Source organism: Schistocerca serialis, chromosome 7, assembly GCF_023864345.2.
Source record: "Schistocerca serialis cubense isolate TAMUIC-IGC-003099 chromosome 7, iqSchSeri2.2, whole genome shotgun sequence".
Lineage (NCBI taxonomy): Eukaryota > Metazoa > Arthropoda > Insecta > Orthoptera > Acrididae > Schistocerca > Schistocerca serialis.
Genome location: NC_064644.1, coordinates 171,058,399 through 171,086,066, shown reverse-complemented (window position 1 = coordinate 171,086,066; position 27,668 = coordinate 171,058,399). Strand labels below are relative to the sequence as shown.

The 27,668-nt window shown below is 36.5% G+C and overlaps 1 protein-coding gene across 1 annotated transcript in view; it reads right to left on the bottom strand.

The window, feature by feature from the left end:
* Positions 1-240: 240 nt before the first annotated feature.
* LOC126412857 (uncharacterized) overlaps positions 241-27,668 on the bottom strand; it is a 542,164-nt gene continuing 514,736 nt past the window's right edge. The window contains exons 13-22 of the mRNA XM_050082718.1: positions 25,708-25,822; positions 24,946-25,093; positions 21,260-21,440; positions 20,721-20,888; positions 13,935-14,108; positions 13,363-13,602; positions 11,043-11,180; positions 6,878-7,006; positions 4,567-4,884; positions 241-1,685 (exon numbers count right to left, since the gene is read on the bottom strand). Of these exons, the coding sequence (XP_049938675.1) occupies positions 1,632-1,685; positions 4,567-4,884; positions 6,878-7,006; positions 11,043-11,180; positions 13,363-13,602; positions 13,935-14,108; positions 20,721-20,888; positions 21,260-21,440; positions 24,946-25,093; positions 25,708-25,822 (1,665 nt within the window). The 3' untranslated portion in view covers positions 241-1,631. The remainder of the gene's footprint in view (positions 1,686-4,566; positions 4,885-6,877; positions 7,007-11,042; positions 11,181-13,362; positions 13,603-13,934; positions 14,109-20,720; positions 20,889-21,259; positions 21,441-24,945; positions 25,094-25,707; positions 25,823-27,668) is intronic.

Here is a 27,668-nt window from a genome sequence, read left to right as displayed (position 1 = left end):
TCTACTAATGATGCTTACAAATATATGAAGCAAAATAGGGCAAGATCAATTTGTGAAATAACATGGAAGGATATTAGAATATCTTCTAAGAACTGAGGAAATTGCAATGGAAGGTGATGCTTACTCACTGATAATAAGAATTATTTAAACAGGACCAGATAACCTGAAATTTAGGGAATAGGAATTATGGTAACTATGAAGGGATTTTGGAGATGTTGTGGTAGCAAGCATGAAAGGAACTTAAGACAAACTTCAGTAATATTTTTATATGACCAACATTACATATGACAGGATCTTCTTTTGTACATAACAAATTTATATAATTTAACTGCCACTAACAGCCTGATTAACTCAGAACTGCAGTGCAGCTAATTGTGAGAAATTATCACTGTGACATAAACATTATGTACAGATTACAGGCTTTGTCCTTATCTCTAATGTAGGTAACAATCATATATCACACAGTCATTTCACAAAATATAAATATGAAAATATCTGCTTAAATGTATTATTTACAAATACAGTAAACATCAGATAAAATTTCCATAAATTCATTTTTTAATCTTATACACATAACAGTAGTCTCAAATGGCCTAAAAGTGTTTACACTTCAGCTTCAAAAGATTAAATAAAAAACATAGGTCACATATTGGACTGAAATGGAGTGGAGAGGTGAGTGGTTACTTCATTCCTTAGATATTCTTCACATCTTTTTAAGTTTTTTGGAGAACATGTATTGCATTTTAAAATACAGTACTAAAGTATCAAGCAACATTGACATTCTACTGGATGAATGAATAGCTGGTGTATCGTTCCAAATCTTAGTAATTGACAGTTCTGATATATTATATAATACAGTGATACACAATAAATTAAGAATAAATAACTACACAATTGTTGTAGCTGGTGGCAGGCATTTTGCTGCTGCCTAGAGAGCATCCTCCAGAAATAATTGTGGCCTGAATAATCTTATCTGCATGCAGATAGAATGCTTTACTTTCAGAAGAGAAATAATTTTTTAATCAATCAGTCATCTGCTTAAAATTAAAAATTTTAAAATTATATCACAGACAATCCCATTAAAACAGAGAAATGGGAATCAAAGTGCATTAAAGCAAACTTATATTTTTTTCTTTAATTCATTTTTTTCAAAGCAATATGTTAAAGTAACTGCAGCAGTGTGGTGGTTTCTGCTGATTCATCCTTTAATGATACTAATTCTATCAAAGCCTCTTACATTAGAAAAATTTCTGTGCTCGGTGACTAATTGTTAAATAGGGCACTTAATAAAAAGCACTTAGAGCATTCGAGTATCCATGAAAAGACAAAGGAATTATTTGAGAATTGTAACAACAGTAGGTGATTTCGTGCATCTGTCTCATTGACAAAACTGCTACAGGCAACTGCAGTCCATATGAGGAAGCCAGGACACTACATACACACAAAACACATCATTTACACATGATCTTATCATGTCTCAGATCCTTATGGACGCGAATACATCTCTCTAAATATATTGGCCCCCATTCATAATACTTTTTCCTTTGGCTTCAATGACAGTTCTCAAATTCTGGAACATCATGATCTTGACAAACTAAAGTTTTTTTGTTTTTTGCTTTGCACACAAATATTCATATTGAATCCAAAACTCCACCAGTGAGCATTGCTGCATAATGATTGAGAACCTGACAAGAAACAGAAAACGTATATTAAAATATTAGTGAAAACATGAAAAGAAATCAGTTGGTTAAGTTACTCATTTACTAATCCTTAAAAACAAAGCAATATATGAAAACTACAGTCGAACATGATAAGAAAATTCTACATAGCAAACAGACCATGGTTAGCCTAATGGCAGCAATAAAATGAAGGTTTGCTTCAAATAGAAGACAGAGAGCAAAGGTGTCAGAGAATTTGCTTGACAAGGAACAGCTTAATTTACGGTTGCATCCACAGATTATCAGCTGACAGTCTTTATACCTTCATACGTCTGTCTCACTACTTTCTACTGAAGATGCAAAAGATTGCATTTGAATGTGTATCAGTAAGATTTAGGCAAGAATATGAAATTTCAATTGATCTCCTCCACCCCTCCCCTCTTCCCCCTCATATTATTCAGTCTGTCAATGATCCCATTTTGTGCAGGTCTTTTGTTCATGTTTATGATTGCTACCAATTGCTGATCAGATTTTTCCCCATCTTTTTTATTATAATTTCATTCTGAAGTCCTTATCCTTCATCTGAGCAGCTGCATTCACATTTGCAGAAAATGTCAGGTAAATGGGTGATGTTCATGTTCACGTTATATGTATACAGTGTTTGGCACTCATGGAGATGCATACAGAATAGCTTAAGTGGGGATGGAATGCCATCTGGGGTGATGAGGGAGGATTTTGGGTGAGATATCTGCAACCTCATAGCATAATTAGAAGGTGATGAAACCTTGGTGAGGGGTATAATTGAGTTTGTCAAAGAATGAATAATATTGCATTATAAAACAATGAAAAGTCCAGGTTGGAATATTGACAATATTATGCAAAGGATAGATTGTTACTCACTGTAAAGATGATATTCTGAAATGCAGACAGGCTTGATGAAAAGACTGTTATATATAAGCTTTCAGCAAAAGCCTTCTTCAGAAAAGAAAAATGCACAAACATTTGCACAAGCAAGCGCACCTCACACACATGAGCACTATCTGTGGCCGCTCCAGTCAAACTCTGCCAGAGTGGCCAGGAATAGCAACCATGAGTGTGTGAGGTGTGCTTGCATGTGTGAATCTGTGTGCTTTTTTCTTTTCTGGACAAGGCTTTGGCCGAAAACTTACGTGTTAAAATTTTTTTATCATATCTGTCAGCAACTCAATGTGTTATCTTTACAGTGAGTCACAATCTATCTCTTTCATAGTATTATTGCATTTAAAGATAGTTAGTGTGTGTGTGTGTGTGTGTGTGTGTGTGTGTGTGTGTAAGGCCTTGTTGGCCGAAAGCTTATTTTGTGACAGTCTTTTTCTTGTGCCTATCTGCGACTCAGCATCTCCACTGTATGGTGCGTAGCAACTATCCTTTTCATGATACTGTTACATTCCATCCTGAATTTTCCACTGTCTGAAATCAGTGATACTGTACCTGAAAGGCTAATGTGATTTCTGGATTTGTTGTGAGTTTCTATGTAACACTAATCATTAAATGATATGTGAATAGTTGCTGTTCTTAGCTTTCTTAGTATTGTTAAAACAAATCCTAATAGAAATATAGCAAGAGGAGAAATTGCAAAGATTATAACTGTAAGATTTAATAACTATTTTCTACTCTCTCTCATATTTTAGAATATGGTCAGCAATTAATCACTATGGCTAATTTCAGATTGGATAAATGGAATTAAATGGCTTCTTAAACAGGTAAGTTTAGCTACATTCATATGTCTCATGTTGACAGCTGTATTTCTTTTTGGTCCCGTCAAGGATGTCAAAATTCTAACACCAGCAATACATTTTCTTCTTAATAAAATTATTGTTAGTTATAATAAAAACCAGTTTCCTAAGAACTTTGCTTAACCTCAATAAAAGACATATAATAATTTTCATGTTTACTCTGCTGATTTAATTCTTTTTCATAGGAAAGTCTACTTTTGTGTAAACCTGATGATGGACTTTGATGAAGAGGCTTATCATCATACAAGCTTTAAGCAAGCAGTAATATTGGTAAAAACAGTCATTGCTTAGTATAATGGAGGAAGCAGCTGCTTTTTTTAAGCTGTCCTGCAAATATTGCTTTGACCACTATACCTTTATAAGCAAAAATAAATAGTATGTAGCAGTTTAGTGCTACTTAACTATTAACACAGCATGCAAAATTGGTTCCTAACACTTCCTTCTCTCAATTTATACATTGACTTTTTCTAAATACTTAAAAATGTTCCTCTTCATGGAAGCCTGCATGGAACACAATGAATAAATGAATTGTATCACTTCAAGTTTTTTATTCATCCACATTCTAGTTTTGCTGGAGGATGGAGAGTGTTTGCAACAGCAGGATAAAATGGGTTTTGACAGGTAAAAAGCCAATGACACAAGACAACTAAGGCCAAATTAGACTAAATATTGGCTGAGGTCAGTTGGTGGCTTAAGTATTTTGAACTTGGCACTTATAGCAGTTGATTCATAATCGGTATTATGGTTTCCACATTGATTGACGCCATCCGTTTGGCATAAGCTCATAGTAGTCTATTTTGCTTCATTTTCTTCTCATCCATTATGAGTGCCCTGACTGAAGTTGCCATCAAGTTGGATACTGTAGAAAAATTGTTTAACTCACTTTCTTAAATATTAATAAATTAATAATTCTGCTATTGCAAATTATAGATTTTTTTTGTAACAATATTTTCCTTGGTCACATTGTTGAGAAGTATTTATCTTCAACAGCACCATTCCAGATGGCTAGTAATTCCTTATAAATCAGTATTCTGTATCCATGACTCCTGAACCATACACTTCAATATTTGATTTTTGTCAAGTGTAAGCAGCAATAATTTGGAGGTATAACATGTATCTGAGCTATGCATTACCTTATATATAAAAATATATTGTTCCTTGGTCTTGACTGCTCCTGCTCGATCCCTGCGTAGGCGATATACACAGCGTGGCACGTCTACATTTCGTGTTCTTTCAAATTCACGAATGAGAATGTCACAGGCAATGACGGTTCCAGTGCGTCCTGTGCCCGGACTGCAGTGTACAACGTGTGGTCCAGGTGCATTACGCATGTGAGATCTTGCTTCTATAAGGAATGCAATCAGTGGGCTTGGATCCTCAGGCACTCCCTGTTCAGGCCAGCTAGCAAACCACATGTGTGTTACCTCTCGCCAGAGGTTGGACTCTAGATTCTGCAAAACAAAATGAAACATTTGTTGCAAATGAAGAAAATAAATAAATTTAAAAATAGTCAACTATTTGACAAAGCTGTAGCAGAATAATGTATATAGTATCTATTTATTAATTAAAAAACTTCCTGGCAGATTAAAACTGTGTGCCCGACCGAGACTCGAACTCGGGACCTTTGCCTTTCGCGGGCAAGTGCTCTACCAACTGAGCTACCGAAGCACGACTCACGCCCGGTTCTCACAGCTGTGAGAACCGGGCGTGAGTCGTGTTTCGGTAGCTCAGTTGGTAGAGCACTTGCCCGCGAAAGGCAAAGGTCCCGAGTTCGAGTCTCGGTCGGGCACACAGTTTTAATCTGCCAGGAAGTTTCGTATCAGCGCACACTCTGCTGCAGAGTGAAAATCTCAGTCTGGTTATGTATTAATTACACGAGACGAACTGACAATCTGTAGCTTTTACAGGAAGCAAGTACTGCTTTAATACATAAACTACATAAGTCACACTTGTTAGCAATGTACAGGTGGAACATAAATGGATTACAGTTTATGAACAGAATACGAGTTCTGTTCACGTGGACACATTTTTCTCATGTTTACGTCCACTTCATGAAGAAACCGTTCAGTGGTGATTGTACTCACAATTGTAATGCTCTTCTTTAAGTCCTATGTTGTATGAAACTACTAGTATAAGCCATTTCTTAACATAAATTGCACAACAAATATAACCGAGGACTATATTAGTGACTGCAAGAGCCATAAATCACATTAAATGAAAACTGTTGTCAAAACACTCATGGAAAGTCTGCATAATTTTATTCTTTTGTGACAAATGGTACCTCTTTGCTGTAATGGCACTCACCTCCTCTGACTTCAAGAGAGAAGAAAGGTACTAAAGTGAATATGGAGTAAAATGGGACTGTTCACTGAAGTTTAGAAAAATGAAATGCGCATATAGTATATTTGGTTGGTAATCCCCTTCTGAGAACTTAGGCTGCCTTGAGCAAGTCTTTTTTATTTGAAACCATTTCAGTGACATGTGCATTGATGAGGATGACATGATGGTGAGGCTGACACACACACACACACACACACACACACACACACACACACACACATGCTGAATGGAGAAAATCCCCAACCTGGCTGTGTATCAAACCCAAGGTTCCACGTTTGAGAGCCAGCAACGCTAACCACAAGACCGAGAGCTGCTGACACTGAAGTTAGAAGTAATTCAGTGAGAATAAGATATAAAACATTGATCAACAATAAAAAGTTGTTGCTGTTGAGAAAAAAAAAACTTGGCAGTACAGAGAATCATGTAATTGTAACAATGATTAAATTAAAAAGAATTGTTAACTTGATATACATGACTTTGAAATTGCCCTATATTTTTGTTAAGATAATTGACCTTGCAAGCTTCACTGGAGATAAGTAATTTAAATGTCAGAACGGAAAAAAAGAACACTTTTCAAACAATTGATATCAAATCTTCCAATGTTTATTTTGCATTAAAATCACCATGAGGGCATCTCAGTTTGTGCTGTCACTGTCTTGGTGCCGTGAAATACAATTACATCTTTGGTAATTCATTCCAAAGGGAAGCCACAAGTGAAAAATAAATAGTGCGTGAGAGAACAGTCATTGGAGACCAATTTTTGAGTAGTGGATAGACATACAAAAAGTAGAAATGACTGTGAAGCAGAACAAGAATATTCTGAGCAACTAGTCATCTCTACTTTTTACATAATCACTCACCCATCAACATTTTGTCCTAAAGAGTCTGTCATCTCTTAAGTTTTTTTCCATTGGTGTGTAAATTGGATAGCTGTTGATAATAGTGCAGATTGACAGACATAACCACAAAAAGTATGTTATAATAACTGCAAGAAGCACTTTATTAATTGCAAAAGACTTGTAAATCCTAATTATGTACCTAATTACAACCTTTAAATGAATGAAATTTTTATTTGTGGTCTCTTGCAATGCTTGAAGTGTATACCTTTATCTGAAGTGTTGAAATTACATATTTTTCTTTCTCTTCTCTCTTTTTAAGAGTGATCTGGAAGTCACCAAACAGTCTGTGACAATCAAGCACTTCTGATGGTGGAAGATAATCAGCACATTTCTCCTGAAAGAGTAAAGAAAATATTAGTTGTTAACATTCAGGGAATTATTGAGAAAATATATCGTTAAGTTAATGGTCATTTCTACACATAAGAAAAGACATATAGAAATTACAGAATGATTTAAAATTACAGATTATGAGTAAAATAGAATTTCTATTCTAAGGCAGAGAGGCAGCAGGAACAATGTCTCCTGCTAGGTGCCTAGGCCTATACACCACAGTGTGGGCTGCCTTCACTGGATGTTGAACTGCACCTCTCCCATAGTCCCACAAAACTTTTCTCCATTTAAAGTGTACAAAATACCAACAGCTGTACCAACATTTTGACAGCTGGTGTCAGTTCCATATTGAAAAGTCTGTTCCATGCAGTTAGTCATCTCCGGTGACAATCATTCCCAAGTGCATTGTGCTGAAGGTCTTACCAAAGCATTGGCTTACAGGCACTACCCTCCAAATCTTGTCTACAAACAGATCCCCCACCCATATCCAACACATGCTCCTAATTCTCAAACCAACCCTTGAACAAGCTTCAGTCAGTACCCAGTATCATTCCAGTCTGGTACAAAAAAATGTGAGAGAAGGCACATTTATGGCCCACTGATTAGAGTACTTTTTTTAAGACATTCAGTATGAATTAGTACCAAAGGACAAATAGAATACAGCATGCAATACTTTAAAAATATTCTATTTTTTTCTGGAAAACTTCAAATCAGGAAAATTCAAGAAAATTGTCAATAATGTAATACATTAGTATGAAAAGCTGCAATGTAATATGTCAAAAATATGTCACTAAAAATACACTTTTTGCAATCACACCTGAATTTACTCTTATCATTAGTGGTGTGGGCAATGAACAGGGTGGTCACTGTCATCATGAAATTCCACACAAGGGCAGAAACAGTCCCAAAAGAGATTTTCTTATGGTATTTGATGTTTTTGTTTTCATTTTTCTGTTTTTTTTCTGCTTATGTATTGTAATGTAAGATATAAACAACATTATGGCAACAATTAATCAAAGTTTATTCTTCTTCAGCATAAGAGTGAACAACAGATGAGACCACAGACACAGAAACTGATACTAGCATTTGCTGAAAATAAGTAAGAACTCAATATTAGATTGAATGCCTGTTGCACAGCACTTATGGAGAACTCCAGTAGACAGCATGACATATAGTGCACAAGGCATGTGGCCTCTGGTAGCCAGTCCAAGCGTATGCCGTTGGCAGAAAATTCAAAGTGTAGCATGCCACCGACCTGGTTCTGTGGCACATATACAAGTATTATATACAGGGTTACAGCACACCTCCCCTGGGGGAAAGGGCGCTCTGCCACTGTGGGCACTGGGACAAATGCTGATACACCCATGGCCTCTGCAGCAGACGTGGCAGGCAAGGACAGTGGCAGCGGAAGGAGATTCCTGGCCAGAATTGGTGAGTAGGGGCAGAAATATCATGGCCATGGACACACAAGGCAGCTGCTCCCTCATGAAGTGCCATTAGAGAGGACCAGTGACAAGGGCTCTGGCTGCATCTCAATGTCCATTTTCTCAATACAGTGAAATGGTCCCAATGGTGAAAGCTCCGGCCACTTGGTTGGGGACACCAGGGATACTGGTGTGGAGGGACCCACATGCGCCAGCCCAGCAGGCAGCAGAATCACTGGGGAGAGTGAAGCATTGCAGGAAGGCCTGGCAGCAGGCATCAGAGAACTGGACCCTGGAGGAGAGGCCCGCCCCCAAGATACGAGATATTTTGCACCCTGTTAAAGACGACATTGTTCTTCGGGTGCCTGGTGTGTATGGTGTACCCTGTGAATGTGGCACCATGTGTATTGGACAAACAATTCACATGGTTGCAGAGTGTTGTACTGAGCACAAGTGCCATATTAAAACAAAGTGAGCTTGACAAGTCAGCCATAGTGGAGCATTGCCTGAAAAACAGACATAAAATACAGTTCGAAAATACAAAAGTGTTGGCTCATGCATCTACATATTGGGATTTTGTTATAAAGGAAGGGGCCGAGATTCGTTTAAACAACAACAATTTCAACAGAGTCCAGGGATACACACTCAGCAGGGCATGGGGGCGGGTGTTGGACATTGAAAGAAAGCAAAGACAGATGTGCGATGCAGGAGGGGCAGTTTCAAACATGGTGCCTGCCCCTGGCACTACCCAGGTAGACTTATGCACATGCACCACATGGGTCGATCTGATTGGCTGCTGATGATGCCATTATGCCTATATAAGCGAGAAACTGTAACAGCCCCGGCAGTCAATGAACTCCTGATGACGATGGCGGAGATGGCCATTGAAAGCTCAAGGATATTATTCAAACTGATGCAGCTAGAAAACCGAGAACATTTTATTCATGTATGCCATCACAAAAGACTCCAAGGACACATTTCTATTCTCTTTTGCTTCCTTGAATATTCATAGTTTTCTTGAGGTAATTTCCATTTTGATAGAATTACACATCAGACATACCCATAATAACTCTGATGGAATGCTAGCACTTTACACTGATGATACAATATTAAACAATTAGGTATTACAATGTGGTACTCTACACTATAGCTCATATATGTGTGTGTGTGTGTGTGTGTGTGTGTGTGTGTGTGTGCGTGTGTGTGTGAAAATGCTAGAAGCATACCTCATGATGGTTGTGGATAGTACCAAATGTTGATTATCGTGACTGTTTCTTCATGCTCCAAAAATCTCAATAATAATTAGACTCTTGCAGTCAAATAGTGCTGAGCATAGTTTTATTTTCTTAGCACATATGTTTGGTAATTGTGATGATATAAAGGGATTGTTGTTTTGAAGATCAGTGAGTTGTGAATGAATTCCTTGTGAAGTGCGACAAATAAACACAGAAAACAGTGAAATGGTGAAACTTGTTACAGTGAGTGCCTTTTGAAGAGAAATTCATTCTTCAGTGTATGAGGAGGTTAAGAACTAAGCAGAATGATAAGAAAGCATTATGTCCTGTTACCATTCACAATCCCATGAATGCCATCTCCATGCACAAGGTAAACAAGTGAAACTCAGATCACTGCTTCATGGTAGGAAATGTATCACAAATCATTATAATGAGTCAGGAGATTATGTTAATCATTCTAAAACAAGAGTTTCAAATGGAAGAGCACTATCTTAATATTACAATTTTTAAATCACTCAGAAGAATGGAAAACAGGTATGGAGAAGGGTGTTTAAGTTCAGAAGGAATACTTTGAATTGTGAAGTGTAAAAGTATATTTATTTTTTCAACAGAAATTTATTTGGAAATGAATCAGTGAACTTCATTGTCATATCCTGTAGACTTATGAGTCTGGAAAAAAAGGCACTCAGAGACATCTAATTGACACCATGGGATTCCTTACTAAGACTAAATGATAATACATGATCCTTAGGCCTCTATTTCAACAAGAACTTAATTTGGAATTGCCATGTTCAGTCCTCCTCAACAGAAGCCCTTTATTGAGACCTTTCCCATACATTTTGATAATTACATAGAGTTAAGACATTGTGCGCTGTAAAAGAAAGGGCAGACTGAGACTTACATGTACATGTTAAATTTTAAGAATGTTACACTGCAAGGAAAAGTAACTATTAAACATATAGATATAAGTACACTCTACCATTGCTAAAATGCAAAGTGCAGGTAACATGAAAATATTAGTTATAAAACTGTAGAATATGTTATAACACAAGTGAGCTGGGAGAAAGTTATGTGGTAGATATTGGGGTAAGGTGTTCAATATTGTGTTACTAAATTGGAAGAAGCACTTTTGTAAAAGCCATAATCTAAACTGAAATGTGAATAACTATCTATGTTTGTAATATATTCTTTGGAATTTGTAATACAAATGTGAGAAATAATGAATATAATCAACTGGCTTGAAAAGAGCAAATGAATTCTTCCAAACTGTGTGACCTCCTCCTTCAAAGTGTGAATAGAAAGTTACATGTGCGGATATAAAGAAAGATTGATTTAGATTTAGACACATGTATAAAGTAATTCAGAAATTTGTAAAACTCACAGAGCCACTCTCAACCAGGTTGCAGATCATCAATATGACTTTAGTCTGTTGTTCCCAAACCATACGCCAGAAATCTGTTATTGTTGACTGAAGAGGTGCTTGGCAAGCAATATAGAATTTCTCTTCATTATTTGGACCCTGGAAAAAAAAGGATTATTAAAGAAATAGTCTATAACATGCATAATTTATTAATGAATAAAAATATTGGTAACAACGTCTCTATACAACTTAAGTTGGGTACATTTGTTCATATAATATAAGAAAGTAGAGCAAACAGTTACAATTGAAGAAGCATTAAATTTTTATAATCAGAATAGTATCTTTCATTATAGAGAAAGTAAGAGAGATGTGTAACAACAAAATGAAAAGAATAAATGCTACTCACCAAATAGAGGAGACACAGACAAAAGAAAAAAGATTGCCAGATACCTGGATTCTTGTCAGGAACACCAGCTTTCCTGAAGTGCATAGGAGGAAATTCTTCCAACAATATATCCTTTTTGCTGTACCCTGCTGTCCTCAACTTTTGCTAGTCCCTGTCCTCAACCTGCTTATCCAATTAGCTGCTCCCAGTCCAGCACTACGTACACCTTCTATCCTGCTAGCACACCTGAATAGTCCTTTCCCCTTTGCTGCTTTTCTCTACATCTAAATACATACTACAAAAGCTATAGTATAGTGCATCACAGAGGGTATCTTGACCACTACTAGACATTTCCTATTCTTTTCCACCCACAAATGAAGCAAGAGAAAAATGACTGTGCCTCTGCATAAGCCCTAATCTCTCTTGTTTTATCTTTAAGGTCCTTACGCAAAATACATGTTGGGAGCAGTAGAACCATTTTTCAGTCAGCTTCAAACAGCGATTCTTTAAATATTCTCAACAGCATTCTATGGAAAGGTCTTCCCTCCATTGATTCCCATCTGAGTTCATGAAGCATCTCCATAATACTTGCATGCTGTTCAGCCTACTGGTAACATATTTAGCATCCCACCTCTGAATTGCTTCAGTGTCTATGTGATGGGCCACACTAGTACTCTCTATACATAGACTCCTTTACAGCTTTACAGATGAACCACACTCTCATCCCCCCACCGCCGTTCTCCTGGCACTGCACATTGCAGCCTAGTATCCTGTCACCCAAGAGATCCCCGAACCTTCCCATAGGCAGCACTAGCATCTTCTCCTGCCCCTGACCCTACCATGTTACTCCTCACCCTCCCAACCTCACACCTCTTCTGTACCCCCACTATGCATCCCAGCAAAGACTGCTGTTCATTTCAGACACAGTTGCAGTCAGCCCTTAATGCCCAGAAGGGGCAGTGGTCTTACCTCAGTGTGAGTCATGACTCTGTGAATGTGTGTGTGTGTGTGTGTGTGTGTGTGTGTGTGTTTTGTTTTGTTTGTGTCTGATGGACTTGGTCCAGTAGGTAATAATATCCAGCAGTCTTTTTTAGTACTCCTGTCTGCCACTCAGTGCCTTCTCTATGAAGTGATTAGCATCTATCCTTTACATATAGTTGCTATCCCACGCTGGATTTCCCATTGTTTAAAAAAAAAAAAAGACTTATGTAAGTTGTGAAAGGTGGTGCAAAAGTGGCTAAATTAAAGCCAGCAGCAAAGGCACAGGCTATTAGAAACAGTTAGGACTGAAACCTGAACAGCAGATTACAAACAAGAATATCTCTTCTTCAGTACTTTCGCAAAACTTTAGCTGTCTTTGATTATAATTTTTTTTTTTTTTTTTTCATGTAGTTCAGGGGTCTTAGCATATGCGTGCCTAAATCTCTCTTCCTCTCAGTTTCTGGTTCTAGATGTTTAGAGTAATCCATTCAGAAACATATCATACACTTGCCCAGGGAAAAATATGTAACAACATACGACCTGAGAACACTGCATAAGGTCACAGTATTGTGACAATATTGTCACAATATTGTGATCTGAGGTGACAGTCTTTACTGATGAACATGGAACATGTTGCCTGTGCAGTTCATGCTTGCTTTTGGAAATGTAACCAGATATTTTCCTTCTTTAATCTAAGGAAGCGAGGAGTAACTAGTGTACTGTGCACCAAAGACAAGATGGATTATCTGCTAAGTTATAGTCCTGAAATTGCATTCATTTTACATCAGTACAATGGATGTGAGTGCACTCAAGTCAGTGCTTGATAGAGAGAGAGAAAGTAAAATTTGAGTAACTTACTTCAGATCATCAGTAGCAGCGATACTTTACTCACTCAGTTACTATGATAGACTTTATATAAGTCACAGTATGAAACATGTAAATATAGACATACTTCCAAATTCTTTTACTTCTTACCCTGACATAGTTGGCATTGATGTAATCTGAGAGGGGCTCCCCTTCTTTTGCAGTTAAATGTACACGAGTCTCTGGAAGAGGGATGACATTAGAATATCGATTCTTCACATCAGCACCATCTGGGAGTTCATCTGTTGTAACTGTAACTTGTGGAACAGCTTCAAACTCTTCTTGCAGTCCAGACGTATCAGAACTGAAATTTGCCAAACCTGCAAAGTTCATTGGATGTGAAGGAGAGTTCTGAAAAATAAAAAAGATCATTATTATTCTTGGCTACTAATAAATTATTCTATATTTCATGCATTTTTAATTAATTTCATTAGTGTATCAATTTCTTGAGTCTGTATCACACTGAGGATTTAACCATGTATGTGATATGTACAGAAGATGACATAACAGATTCTCAGTAGGTGAAACATGAACTTGTGAGTGAACATGTTTGTGATTGCTTTTTAAAGACTGTAGAATGAATCTGCCCAAGGCTTTCTTCTTCAAAACTGAACAAATCTTGTAATTGTTAAGAAATATAACACAGTAAAAACAGAACAGTAAAATTGCTGAGAATAACTAACCGGGTCATCAAAAGCTAGATTTCCATAGGATCTCTTTGATGATCTGAATAGACCTTTCCTCCGTGACCTGACACTGTCGTAAACAGAGATGCTGTCAACACTATAAGCATCAAGAGATACTGGAGTGCAGCGTTGTCCATAGTTGAAACGCTTCTGGCGGCGCCTTACATAAACCTTTTGAAGAAAAAGAATATATAACACATTAATGGCAAACAACTGGTTTTAAGATATTTTACTTAGTAGATTTCTGCAAATTCACTACAATATTTCACAAAGAGTGAAAATTTTTTATTGTTCATCTTCAGGAGAATGTTGTGAGCAGTAACAAAAAATATAGAACAGATTTCATTTCTATTTTCAGTTTAATCAACAGTGTATTCATAATATCTATAGAGCAGCACGCTCTTCCGAATGCAGGCTATTATGTTTATTGACTCTAGGGATCTGTATGTCTTCTAAATGGACTTGTAAGGCTGCCGATCTGCTTACCTTATTTGAAGTCATATCTCTGGTTCAGTAGATAATAAAACAGATGCTAGTAACAGTTTTCAGTAAATAAGGCAACACTTGAAAAATTAAAATACAGCCAGTATGGATTTATTTTAATAACAACACAAATGATGATCAGCTAGAAGTTCACAATGGCCATTTATTTTCACAAAATCAGATTAATACCTTATATAGACTCATTGGAGGCTGATCTATTTATACAAGTGGCAAATGCAAATTATTATTGTGGTTATAAACCCATAACTAATGATTTGCTGGTGGTCAACTGATCAAGAGTCACAATAAGTGATTAATTATTTATGATCAGAGGTGATTGACACTGTTAGGCTGTAATTGATTGCCTGAGACATTACTGGCAACTGACTGAACTTGAATGCCTTGAGGTGACCACTAGAGCATGCCTGAGTGTGTTATTGTCCAAGCAGGTAATTTTTTACAATGCATTTATAAGATTTTCAGATGCAAAGTATTAAAATTTTTAATAATGGCATAAAAGGCAGGATATATATGTAATAGTTAATACGCATTTAGTAAAGTAAATTAAAGTCTGTGGCACAAGTCCTTGACTGGGATATTGCACTAACTGCAGACAAAGGAAAGATTTTCTTTGCCACAGCAGTAGGAGGGTGAGGGTGGCAGACCCATCTACCCCATCATTGCTTATCCCTGGGAAAAATCTTCAAATATTATTCAAGAAACTAAATCTTGAACTTGAATATTTCATTAACTAAAACACTTTCCTTATAATGTTTTTATAGTCAGAAAAACTGGGGCTTCAAAATGGTCATGCTGGAGCTATGAAGGCTTTTCATTAATATATTTGTTTAATCTTGTGTTTCTTATGAGAAAAACATTTTGCAATAATAACATTTCCTAAACTATATAATTTTGATACATGACATAGTGGATATCTGCACAGAAGAAAAATATGTTTTAGGTCAGAGTTTGAGTGCCCTTGGTTTTACATAATACTTCCTTAAATAAACCCATCTATATTGAAAAATTATATTGCAACCATCAACCAAAAGTAAGTTATCCTTTAAACAATAAGGATCAAAAATAGCATCTTGTAAAAGTATTTTGACATTTCATGTAAACGCTGTACACAGATTACATAAAAATAGTAACTGTGTTAGGAGTGATACCAGAACAAGTTGAGCTATTCCACATTGCTACTTTTCTGATTGTTGATGCAAAGTTACACAAAACAAAAGAACCATTTACCAGTCTACATATCATATGCCTTCTTCACAGTGTGCTCCATGAGGTGGATTATGTCTGCCATTTATTTAAATTTATGTGTTTTGTTCTGAGTCCTTAATTCCTATTTATTGTAAATACAATTTTTCTCATTTGAAAGAATCACGAGATGCAACATTTTATGTAAAATATTACCTAGCTTAAGTGGATAAATCTTACTGAAGAAATTAGGAAACTCTTATCCCATGGATGATTGTTTGTTTAGCTTAGTATTTTTTGTTGCTTATTCCACAGATCATATTTATAACAGCTCACTATGATTTTGGATGTGTCAATAGATATTTGGGATGTGTCAGTAGGTCTACAAATAAGATACATTTTCTCTGCGAAAAGATTGCTACTTGAGGTCCATTTACACAGCTAAAAGGGATAAATTAAAACTGTGAAACTTCCTCGCAAATTAAAACTGTGTACTGGGCCTAATCTAAAACCCAGAGCCATTGAGGCACAGCTTCTAACTTGTCCTCTCAGCTTTACTTCTGCCAGTACCTTCTGTGAAATTTGGAAAGTGGGAGAAAGGTAATGGCAGAAGTAAAGTGTGAGGATGGGTCATGAGCTGTGTTGTGACGACTCAGCTGGCAAGAGCATTGTCTTTGAAAGGTAAGGTTCTGGGCTCAAGATCTGGTACAACACATGCAGTTTTAATCTACTAGGAAGTTTCATGATTTCAATTTGTCTCTCTCACACCGGCAGATACAGGAATTTTTTCATGTGTAATCATGCCCCTTCCCCTCCCCCATCGTCTCAGCTAACAAATCTGCTGACCTGTCTTTCTCCTTTCTATTAAGACATGGATCATGCTTTGTGTACTCCCATCTTCCAATAGTATAAGTCAGGATAGTTCCCATATGAGTTCTCTCCAAAGACTGCAGCAACCATCTCAGTTCTCAGTTAACTTGGTACGCAGATTTGTTACACTATTTCTCTATGTTGTCTCTCACCTACCTAACACTAGGACTTGACTTCCCAATATTTGTGACATGGTTCCCCGTTCCTGTACCATTTGGCATACACCCCTGCCATGGCTACTACCCAGCAGCGAGACTTGTTTCTTCCTAATCACTTTCCTTGGTAACCTACACTTAGTTTCCTGGCTGAACACTGAAGGGTACAAATCTTTGCTTCCTGTTTGTGATTCACTTGTCTTTTCTGCAGAGCCTATGGTTCCATGGGAGAGACCTAATGAGTTTCCCATTTAGTTCTCTACTACAATCACCACAATGGAATTCCAACCTAACATCTACACATACTACTCCCCTTCTGACTACACTATGGCCACATCCACAATTGTATTGTGTTGGAACACAGGCTGTATACTTAAAACTAGAACTACATCACTCTATATACTTTATATTACATGAATTTTAATTGTTTATGAGCTGCAAAAATTAGGCCTATACAGGTTAGCCCTTCAGGTTATCATATAACATAAACTCTTAATCATGTCCACTTAAAACAAGAACTCAGCACTCACTTAACTGCAGAGTCTTTTAATTAACTTAATCACAATAAAATATAACTTTCAATAACTACACAGCACAAGTATTACTTGATGTTAGAGGAAGTTAACAATCAACAAAATACTGCCTGCTATCCAAAGTGAAATTTTACATGACAATATACATTCAAAAACTCAGTAGTGAACTCCTCATCCAGTCTGTCAAGAAACATGTGGACACAATTTAAGCCCAACAGAACAGTACAGTAATAGAACAGTAATACACCATGACAAATAGTTCCTCAGTTGCAAACAATCTCGATGCTTTCTTGTCAGGACTCATGTTGTTCAATGCAGGCATGACCTATATTTACATCAGTTGTGAAACTGCACCTAAGATTAATATCGGTTACCCAGCTACACAGTTCACTATCAACTGTCAATGTCTAAATCTGTTTCATATTGCATGTCATGTGGCTACAGAAGAAAGATGATCATATTGATATATAGGAGTTACGGTGAACAAAAAGTGGTCGTCAAAGACTTTTCATAAACTAAACATTAATAATAGTGATGTTAAGATTTGCTGCGAGTCCTCTGTCAGTGATTAGTGTTTATGTTGTAGAAGAAGGTGGCAAAAGGAAAATAACACACTTTACATCATACTTAAAAAAGCTGTCTCTGCCACTAATGCTTCTGATCCCTTGGCAATTATCAGTAATTTAAATGAACTATTAGGAAACCAACATTTCCTTCAAATTACAGGTACTTTTAATGACTCAATGCTAACTTGATACCATATGGAATTGAGAAAATGTACTGTTCATGATAAAATAAAGCCAACTAAATCAGTTTTTAGACACAAAGACACTTGTAAATGGAGAGCTAGTTGTTTAAAATCATTTATATAGTATTAAGTCATGAGAAAATATAATCACTGTGATAATGTAACTATGTTTACATAGGCAATGATGAACAGTATCTATTTATGATGGAAATTTTGTTATCATTGAAACAGAAACTTTCTCCAAAAATATGAACACCATATAAAGTGGGTGATGTTTCTTTTTCAGCTGGGAAAAGTAAATAGCAAAAGTTGTGATGCAGAGTTAAAAGGGAAACCTTAAAACAAAATGTCACTTGAAACTTTCTGGCAGATTAAAACTGTGTGCAGGACTGACATGTGAACTCAGGACATTTGCCTTTTGCGGGCAAGTGCTCTACTGACGGTGCTACCCAAGCACAACTCACGACCCATCCTCACAGCTTTACTTTAATCAGTAGAGCACTTGCCCACGAAAGACAAAGGTCCTGAGTTTGAGTCTCGGTCCAGCACATAGTTTTAACTTGCCAGGAAGTTTCATATCAGCACACACTACACTGCAGAGTGAAATTTCATTCTGGAAATGTAGCTTTTTCCACAAAACTGTTCACTTAAACATGACGATATGCACTTATTTGGCATAACTTTCAGTCACTTCCAATATGCTAAAAATCAGGACAGACTTTCATTTGCAAAAATTATGGTAAACCCTGTATTTCTGTCAAGTTAAGTAGGTCCAGGACATGCTGAATTTTATTGTATTATCCTTTTTTTATTTTTCATTGCATAAAATAATTCAGACTGGGATGAGAGCTCTTGTGTATTGGCAGAGGTGGCAATGGTGGACTCCAGCCACCTGGCCTCTCAATTTTAGAATCTCCCTCAAGGTATTTTTAGAAAAGTTACAACACCATCATTGATAAACATTGTACCACTGTTATCATATTTTCTAGATCTTTTGTATACCATTAAGTACAGAAAAAATGGCCAGTATTTCCATTGAACAAGAGTTAAGAATATCAATTACTGCAAATACCAAAATTAACATCTACTCTACTTATTATCAATTTCTGACAACCTCATTTCAGTACCTTGAACCACTGACATAATAAGAGATGTCATATCTTACACAACACACCATGTATAAATGGTGGAATGCACTAAACACTACTGAATAAGACCAGAAAGGACACACTGCTAAAATTCCACTAATCAATGGTAATGCACATCATTACATGTATGTGAAAGCTGCATTCCCACTCAAAAGGAAAAGCAAAAAAATCAGTTGAAACAAAGTTACTGTGGAAAGCTGCATTCTACAAGGCAGACAGACGAATGAAGATATATGATACAAACTGTATATGCATGCTCTAATCAATAAAATGTAAAAATACATAGAGAAATGGAAGAAGACATTTGCAGCAGATGGTTGATGATGGATTACCTAAATACATGATGCAATACTTCTCTGCTCAAAAGGGGGAAAAATCAAATAAAGAAGCATATGAATCAAAGTTTCTGTGGAGACTGAAAGGTCCTTGAGGATCTGCCCACTATGCATCTATGGATTGAAAAGTATCTATCTATCCATTCAGCAGGGAAGAAAAATGCAGGGAGGCAACATAGAAGATGGATCAAACTGTGAAGACAGAAGATCCTTGCAGTGCAGAAGATATTTCAATGCAAGCATTGCACGATCCTTCTTGACCTCTGTATCTAATGGGTCCGCTACTCTGCAGCACACTGTTTTCTTAGAAGTCTTTTATTTCATTCCCTTTTGTCCCTCCTCCTCCTTACGTATTGTCTCACGCTGACCTTCACCTATCTTGCACTTCTTCAACCCACCACATTAGAACCAATTACTCACAGCATCCAGACTGTAAAGGTGCTAGAATAGCTGCTTGTATGCAGTATTTATACCATCTGATTCATGTCATAAGTTCAATAGGTAATCTAAGAGTGTGACATCATTGTCAGAATGCTTTATAGGTAACATTGTAGTTCACAAGCACTCTGTCATGTGAAAGAAGCCAGTAGTACTTCTAGCACATCTCTCCTAATATTTCATTTTAGGATAAAAAAAGAATTCTATGACATTTTTTCTAATCAGACTGATGGATTTAAGAAGAAAACTGGTAAGTCTTTTCTATTAACAAAAATTATATACAATATTATTTTTAGCTATTATTGCACATTATTATTTCTAAACTCTTTCCATCAGTAGGTGATTTCTCATGAATGCTTGATTTTTTATTAAATTTTAAGTTTTCAGCTAAATGAACAGTTATTCTTAAACTTGATTTAAGCAAAATGAAACACATCTATAGGTGACAAATTAGTACACAATGAACAGGGTTTGAAGTTTCAGACTCACTATCAGTATCCTGATTTTAAATACTACACCATGACTTGTTATTCAAATGCATAAGTTTTTCTTCATATTGTACTTGATGAGGTTCTTCATTGACAATAAAAGAGGACAAGAAAGACTAAGAACATGACACTGGTTTCCCGTAACTTACAACTTAGATCCTGGTGCATATACACTAAACATCAAATTTTTGATAAAGCAGATAGCACCATCAGTACCTGAATGCACAGAGAATTTCTCTGCATATTAGAATAATGAAAAGCAAGAACCATTTATGTGTGTGACAAAGCTATATGCCTATTTTCTCAAAACTGAATATTATTTTCTCAATTTGGCTGTGGAGGTAATTAGCTGTATACTATTCAGATTTCACAGTGCACTTACCATTAAGCCAAAAAGCAGGAGTAAGCTGACAGTTCCTATACAGGCCACAATAATAGCTGCTAAGAGACCTGGTGTTATTTCTCCATTGGGATCTGATTCAAAACCTGGGTCAGGAGGGGCTGTGCTAGTGTCATTTAGGCCATCCTTCACTAACTCCATGTTGAGAATCTGAGGATGAAATATTGAACTTCATGAGTTTCAGTGTGATAGGTGAAAATAGCTGTATAACTCTATACATGTAATAAAAAGAAACAACGATGATTGTATATTTTATATTACCGGTACTCCTAAAATTTCATTAACTACATTGTACAGCAGTGTAAGTAAAACAATAGCATGTTACTTAGTGTACCATATTTGATAAATGTCTGCTCCTGTTGGGCATTAACAGAGTGGTTTCTGATGTAATTTTCAGGGGCACAATAGTAAGCATGCTGCTCAGTCTGATTACGTGAAGAGGTACTGAATTATAATATGACTATCTATTAAAACTTTAATGGTCTTTTTCTGACATAATACAGAAAATTACTACATCTCACCTGAAATGGAAGTGATGGGTGGCTTTCATCCCAGATCCTTTTCAGCAACACACTTAGATCATAATCAAATGAACCATTTTCATCTTGTATATAGACATCTAGAGTTCTCTCTCTAGTAATGTCATCACATCGCACCTCTTTCCCTGGCATATGGATAACTACTTGCTGGTACATAATTACCCTGCAATTCAGATAAAAAATGACAAAAGGGTCATTCTGTGTGAAAGCATCTTTCAAACCTTATTGCTGTATACATTTATGAACCAAAACATTATGACAACTGCCCTCCACAACACTGAATGCTACCTGGCAGTGTTGCAGACACAAGGTGTTAAGAGACATAAGTTAGACGAAGTAGAAACAAATTGGAAATAATTCTTGCTTGATGCCTTTCCTGGCAGTGATGGCATCTTCCAGCAGGATAATTGTCCTTGTCAAAAGGCCAGAATGATGCTACATATATTTGAGGAGAATGATAGTGAACTCATGTAGATGTCTCTGCCACCAGATTTGTTTGATCTGAACCCAATGGAACACATTTGGCACGCTGTTGGGTGCAACCTCCACACCCACAAACCAGTGGCTCTTATTTTATGGTAATTTTTTGACATATATACAGATACCTGGTGCCACATACCTGCAGAAACCTAGCAAAGATTTGTCAAATCCACGTCACACAAAATTTTTGTTGTACTCATCGTGTACTAAACAATTAAGCAGTGGTAATGATTGTCTTGACTCATCAGTGTATTTAGTATAGCTGTGTTTTGGTGTCTCCCTTATTTCTTCTTGTTGGTGATACCAGAAATTGTGATGCTAGATAAGGTTCATCCTTGAGTGAATTGTATGATACTATTGACCCAGCCCAGCATGATACAGGTAGCATTATGTATCCAGGGTCAGACAATGTATCTGGCACAGTAGTATTTTCTTTGGGGGCTACTGGATAGAGTTATGTTAAAATTCAGAGAACAACATTAGGTAACTGTATATCATCACTTTCACATAACATGAGTGATGTAAGCAGCACATGCCAGAAAGTTGTCTGGAGGCATGACTGTTACGTGTTCCATATTGGATTGACATTTGGAGTGACCACTCATGACAATGATGGGTGCACTTTGTGATGTAAGAAATATGTTTACAACCAATGTGAGTACTGTATGTGAATCTTGGGTGTATATGTGTTGGAGTAATTCAATATGTATTGGAAGCTGGCTGGGATGGCACAAATAAAAGAAAAAATAAGAAAAAACATCCATGATATTGAGCTCCTGTGACCACTATTCTTGTGAATCTTAGTACACACTGTGATGCACTGTTGAAACTCATTGCCACAATTCTTTGTTGCAGAATGTGGCAGCTTTTTCACTGTGGCCTACAAAGAATCATATCTGCATCTAGATTTGATTCAAGGAAAGCAGAAAGCTGAAAATCGAGTCATCTGCAGTGCTGCTGAAAGAACATACTGTTAGTAAATGAAGCAAAGTTAATTATAAAAAGTAAAATAAAATAAAAACAGAAGTTAGATTTACATGTTTTTTTTTTGCTGTGCAGTTGTTCTCAAATAATTACAAGAAAAATATTGCTTAAAGATACTTTCACATATTAAGTCTCACATCACTGTCTGATGATGAGGTGGTTATCTTTTCATTATTGGTCATATTGTGGGGCGGCGGATTAGTTGTAAAAATTAATTGCTGGATAAACACTTGCATGTAGAATCAGTTTCTGGCTTTTAGTATGTTGTTAATGCTGTCTTTCGCCGTTCTCAACACTGGCTCTCTATTTACTTCTTGGCACCCAGAAAGTGATTTAATAAAACATGGAGCCAGTAATTAGATATCCTAGTGCCCACTTCAATTGAGATACTATTATAGCTGCAGCTTATAGCTCTGAGGAATTAGGAGATTGTCCGGGATTTCTAATCAAAAACGGTTTTCCAAAATAGTTGAGTATAATCTGAAATTCACTGATAAAAAACACAAGTATTCCTACAACCTAACTAACAGAGCAGTTCAGAGTCTAATGAGCTAATGCAACTATAAATGTCCGAATTAAATGTTAAAAAGAATGCTCGCCATAATTTGATGAAAATATTTCATCAAACGCCACGCTAAATATTTGGTAGAATGTCTGTCCCGCGACGGCACTTGAAAATACGACAATACGCAAACTGAAGCTAGATAATGAAAATCATTCCAGAATTAACACTTCACATAAAATGTTTTCATGGTTCCCGAGGCTGTTTGTAGCAGATACACTGATGCGACGCGACTACCGACACAGATGACGTGTCATTCAGCGTCTGGAGAGAACTGGGGCCTTCCTTCCTCGCGCAGCATCCTTATATATAAACCCGCAGTGCGGACGGCGAAGGGAACGCCTGATCTTTTCGGCTCTCTCGACTAGCCGCTGGGCTAGTAACGCACCACTTCAAGTTACATAATAATTTATAGCTTCTTTTGCTGATGGCCGAAGAAGCTCTTAATTTAAACGTGCATTCAGCACGCAGGTAAGTATTGATAATAAAATTTTGATGTGGCTAAGTTAAATACTTTGGGCGAGAGAATTAATTAAATTACACTGCACGCAGTAGATGAGCTCTGAACTGCCCCTTTTGAGATCCGCTATCGCTATAATTTTATAGGTATTAAAAAGAAACTTTACACATCTTCATAATCATAGCGGACCTCCAACCTATTTAAATCTAAACATCCTAGCCTTATTTATCAGCCTACTTAATCTATCTTGCTTCCTTCAGTTTTGAGATGAAAACCACAAAATCATGAATTTCCACTAAAGTCTTCATTTGTGAAATCCAAAGTACTGTTATTATTAAATCATTATGAAAGATGAATCTAAATATAAATTTTGAAGTCTCTAGCTCTTTTCTGTTGCGCCAATGATTTTTTCAGAAAAACGCCCAAATTTCGAAAATGACTGAAGTTATCGAACTGATATTTAACACACCTTAATTTAGCATTATTTCTGGCATGCTAGAAAAGTTTTAGGTTCTTTTGCTTGATTTTTAAAGTATTGCGCAACATTTATGACGTCAGAGCTAGTTACAGCAGACTGGCTGGCACACAATGGAAAATGATGTGAATTTACTACAGCGTGAGTAGGCTGCTTCCCTACAATATTTATTATGATATTTCAAAGTTCAGTAACTTGCTGCACATTTTTCAAAGAATTTGTAGTGAATTATGAGTATAAATTGCAACTGCTAATCTGCGGCAAACAGAAACTCGCAGTCTGAAGAGTCATTTCACATAAAGCTGTGAGTCCAATGAGTTCTACCATTCACTGCTAGATGGCAGTGGCATCATATTCACAGGTGGCAGTTTACTAAGTCTTCATAGTTCAGCTAATTTGCCACAGAATATTTGTAAATTGTGGACACAAACATTTCTCATAAACTGGTTTTCCTATGAACAAATCTCTACAATAGTTCCGGAGATTAATCAGAGGCAAGCAAGGGACTTTAATTTATATATGTAAAGAAGATCAGCAACAGCAGTAGCAAAAGTATTATTGCACATCATTTTACATTTGGTCTCACACACTGTACGATTTTTGTACAGTGTTGCGTGGAAATTTTATCTATGTGTAATGAATGATCATAATGTAGCATAAATAAAAATTTTAGTCACTGCATACAAACAACAAATGACATGTGTTACCTTCCTGTGTACTGCTGTAGAATTTGAGCAATATTGCAGGGAAGCCCTCCCAGATATAGACACACCTGCTCTCCAGATGCCAGAAGGCTGAGTCTACAAAATGCAGTCACTGTCTCACTTTTATCAGGTACATCCCATTCATTCAGTTCTGTAAGGAGAGTGAGGTTCAATAAGTAATGTACATGTCTGTTTACGTATTTCTCAGGCACAAATCTAAGAAAAAAAGAAAATATTCACTGAGACATTTATATTTTAACATTTATTATAAAATTATATTACTAACATAATTTGTGTAAATGTTTATGATGTTCATAAAATTTGTTGCAGTAAGTTAGGAGTGTGAGGAAATATGATTCTTTCACTCTCTCTTTCTTTTTCTCTTTTTCCTTCTTTAGTGATTTATGAATAATACCTACATTATTAAATAGTCTCTTGGCCAAAATTAGTATAAAATAGTTAGTATGCAATGCGTGTTGAACAACAGTTGAAATTAAACTTTTTGACAACGTAATCAATGATTATACATCAAGAAATCTAACTCTGATTGTCTGTTTGTCCGCCCATAGTTATTCCTATACACACACAGGCCTTCAGTATCACTGTGATATGTTCAACAATATCCAAATATGTAAGTTTGTATAAAAAGTTTACATTGTGGCTAATGAGCAACGATACTCTACATGTCAGCCATCCTTGAGGTTAGCAGTGCAAATGTCCAACTGCAGCACTAAGGCTTTCATCAGTCTATAAAATTTGTGATACCTTTGTCAGAATCTTGTTCCGTAGTGGTTTCAGGTACATATGTAGCTGTGTCCATAGCTCCATCTTTGGTTATTGTAGTAGCTTCTTCCTGCCACCTATTGTTATTGCTGCCCTCCTGCATTTAGAAAAATATACGTCATTATTGTTCAGTCTGATAGGCTACATTATACAACAGCAGAAATTGATAGACTTGATCTTACATAAACTCAGATTGTGCTTATTTAGATATATAAAAATTGACTTGCTCTTACCAGAAGCAGACATTAATATTCACATACCACACAAAAAATTGCATAAAATTCTTTGGAGTATAGCTGGGTAACCACCTAAAATGCATACATCTAAATCTATGTTCTGCAAACAACTGCGAAGTGTATGGCAGGGGGAACTAGCATAGTACTAGTTATTAGAGCTTCTTCTCATTTCATCCACGTATGGAGCATGGGAAAAATGATTCCTAAACTTTTGTGCACACTTTAATTAGTCCAACCTTGTAAGGCTTTCATGGAATGGTTTGCATCTATCTTCAAGTGCCTGTCAGTTTAGTTTCTTCAGAATTTTAATGATGCTGTCCTATGGGTCAAACAAATCTGTGACCATTTGCACTTCACTCATTTTTGTACAATCATTCTCCATTTTAATCCTATCTGGTACAAGTTGCACACACTAGAGCAATATTTTAGGATGGCTGCACAATTGTTTTGTGAGCAATCTCTTTAGTAGACTGATTGCATTTCCCTTGTGTTCTACTAATGAACTGAAGTCTGCCATCTGCTTTACCTATGACTGCACCTATGACCTATGTGATTTTACCATTTTATACCCCTACGAAGTGTTACGCCAAAGTATCTGTATGAGATGAAAAATTAAAACTATGACTCAATGTTTTTTTTTTTTTTTTGTGTGTGTGTGTGTGTGTGTGTGTGTGTGTGTGTGTGTGTGTGTGAAGCAAGCTGAAAAACTTTACACCAGTCCAAAATCTTATCAAGATCTGACTGAATATTTGTGTAGCTTTTTTCTAACTGTACTTCATTACAGATAACTGCATCATCTGGAAAAAGTCAAGATTACTAGTAATATTGTTTGCTAGGTCATCAATATACAACATGAACAGCAAGTGCTTCAACACTCTACCCTGGAGCACTCCAGAAGCTACTTCTATGTTTGACAATGGCCAATCACATAACAGGATGTGTCTCTCTAACAATAACATATATAGACAAAAAACCAGAACATACAGACAAACTAATCAAGAAACTCAGTACTTTATGTTCTCCACTCAGAACTGGCTGTCATTCTGTCATCTTGGAGATCATTCTGTTGGCTTCTTCTTCTTCTTCTTCTTAGTTTCCATTTTGGCCTGTGAGACCACATACATGCTCTACATTCCTCCACCAGTCATTTCTGTTCCTGACTGTCATGGTCCATTCTCTGCATTTCTGTCACAATTGTCCTTCCATCCTGTCTGTGGTTCTCATCAGCCCCTTCTGTCCTCCACAGATCCTGATAATCTTACAGTAGTCTTTCCTCTTCCATCCTAATTAAGTGTTCTGCCCACATCAGTCTTCCTTTCTTCATCCTTCAGCCAACATCAGCTTGTATGCATAGATCTGCCAGTTCCTGGCTTTTTAATATCTTCCCTTCCTGTAGCTAGGTGTTTGTCTTGAGGCCAAATATTTTCCTTAATATCTTCTTCTTGAAGACTAGCAGTTTTTGTTCATCTACTTTCCTTAATGTAAATATTTCACACCCATATAGAGCTACTGGGAGAATTACACTGTGGTACAGTCTGACCTCAAAACTGGTCTACTGCAGAGCATATACCATAGCCAAAAATTGGCTGTATTTGTGGCTGAGACCCTTGCCTTAGTCTCCATTTCCTTTCTATCCTACTCACTAAAAATACTTCCAAATAATTAAATGTGTCTAATCTTTTAAAAGTGAATTCATCAACTGTTGTG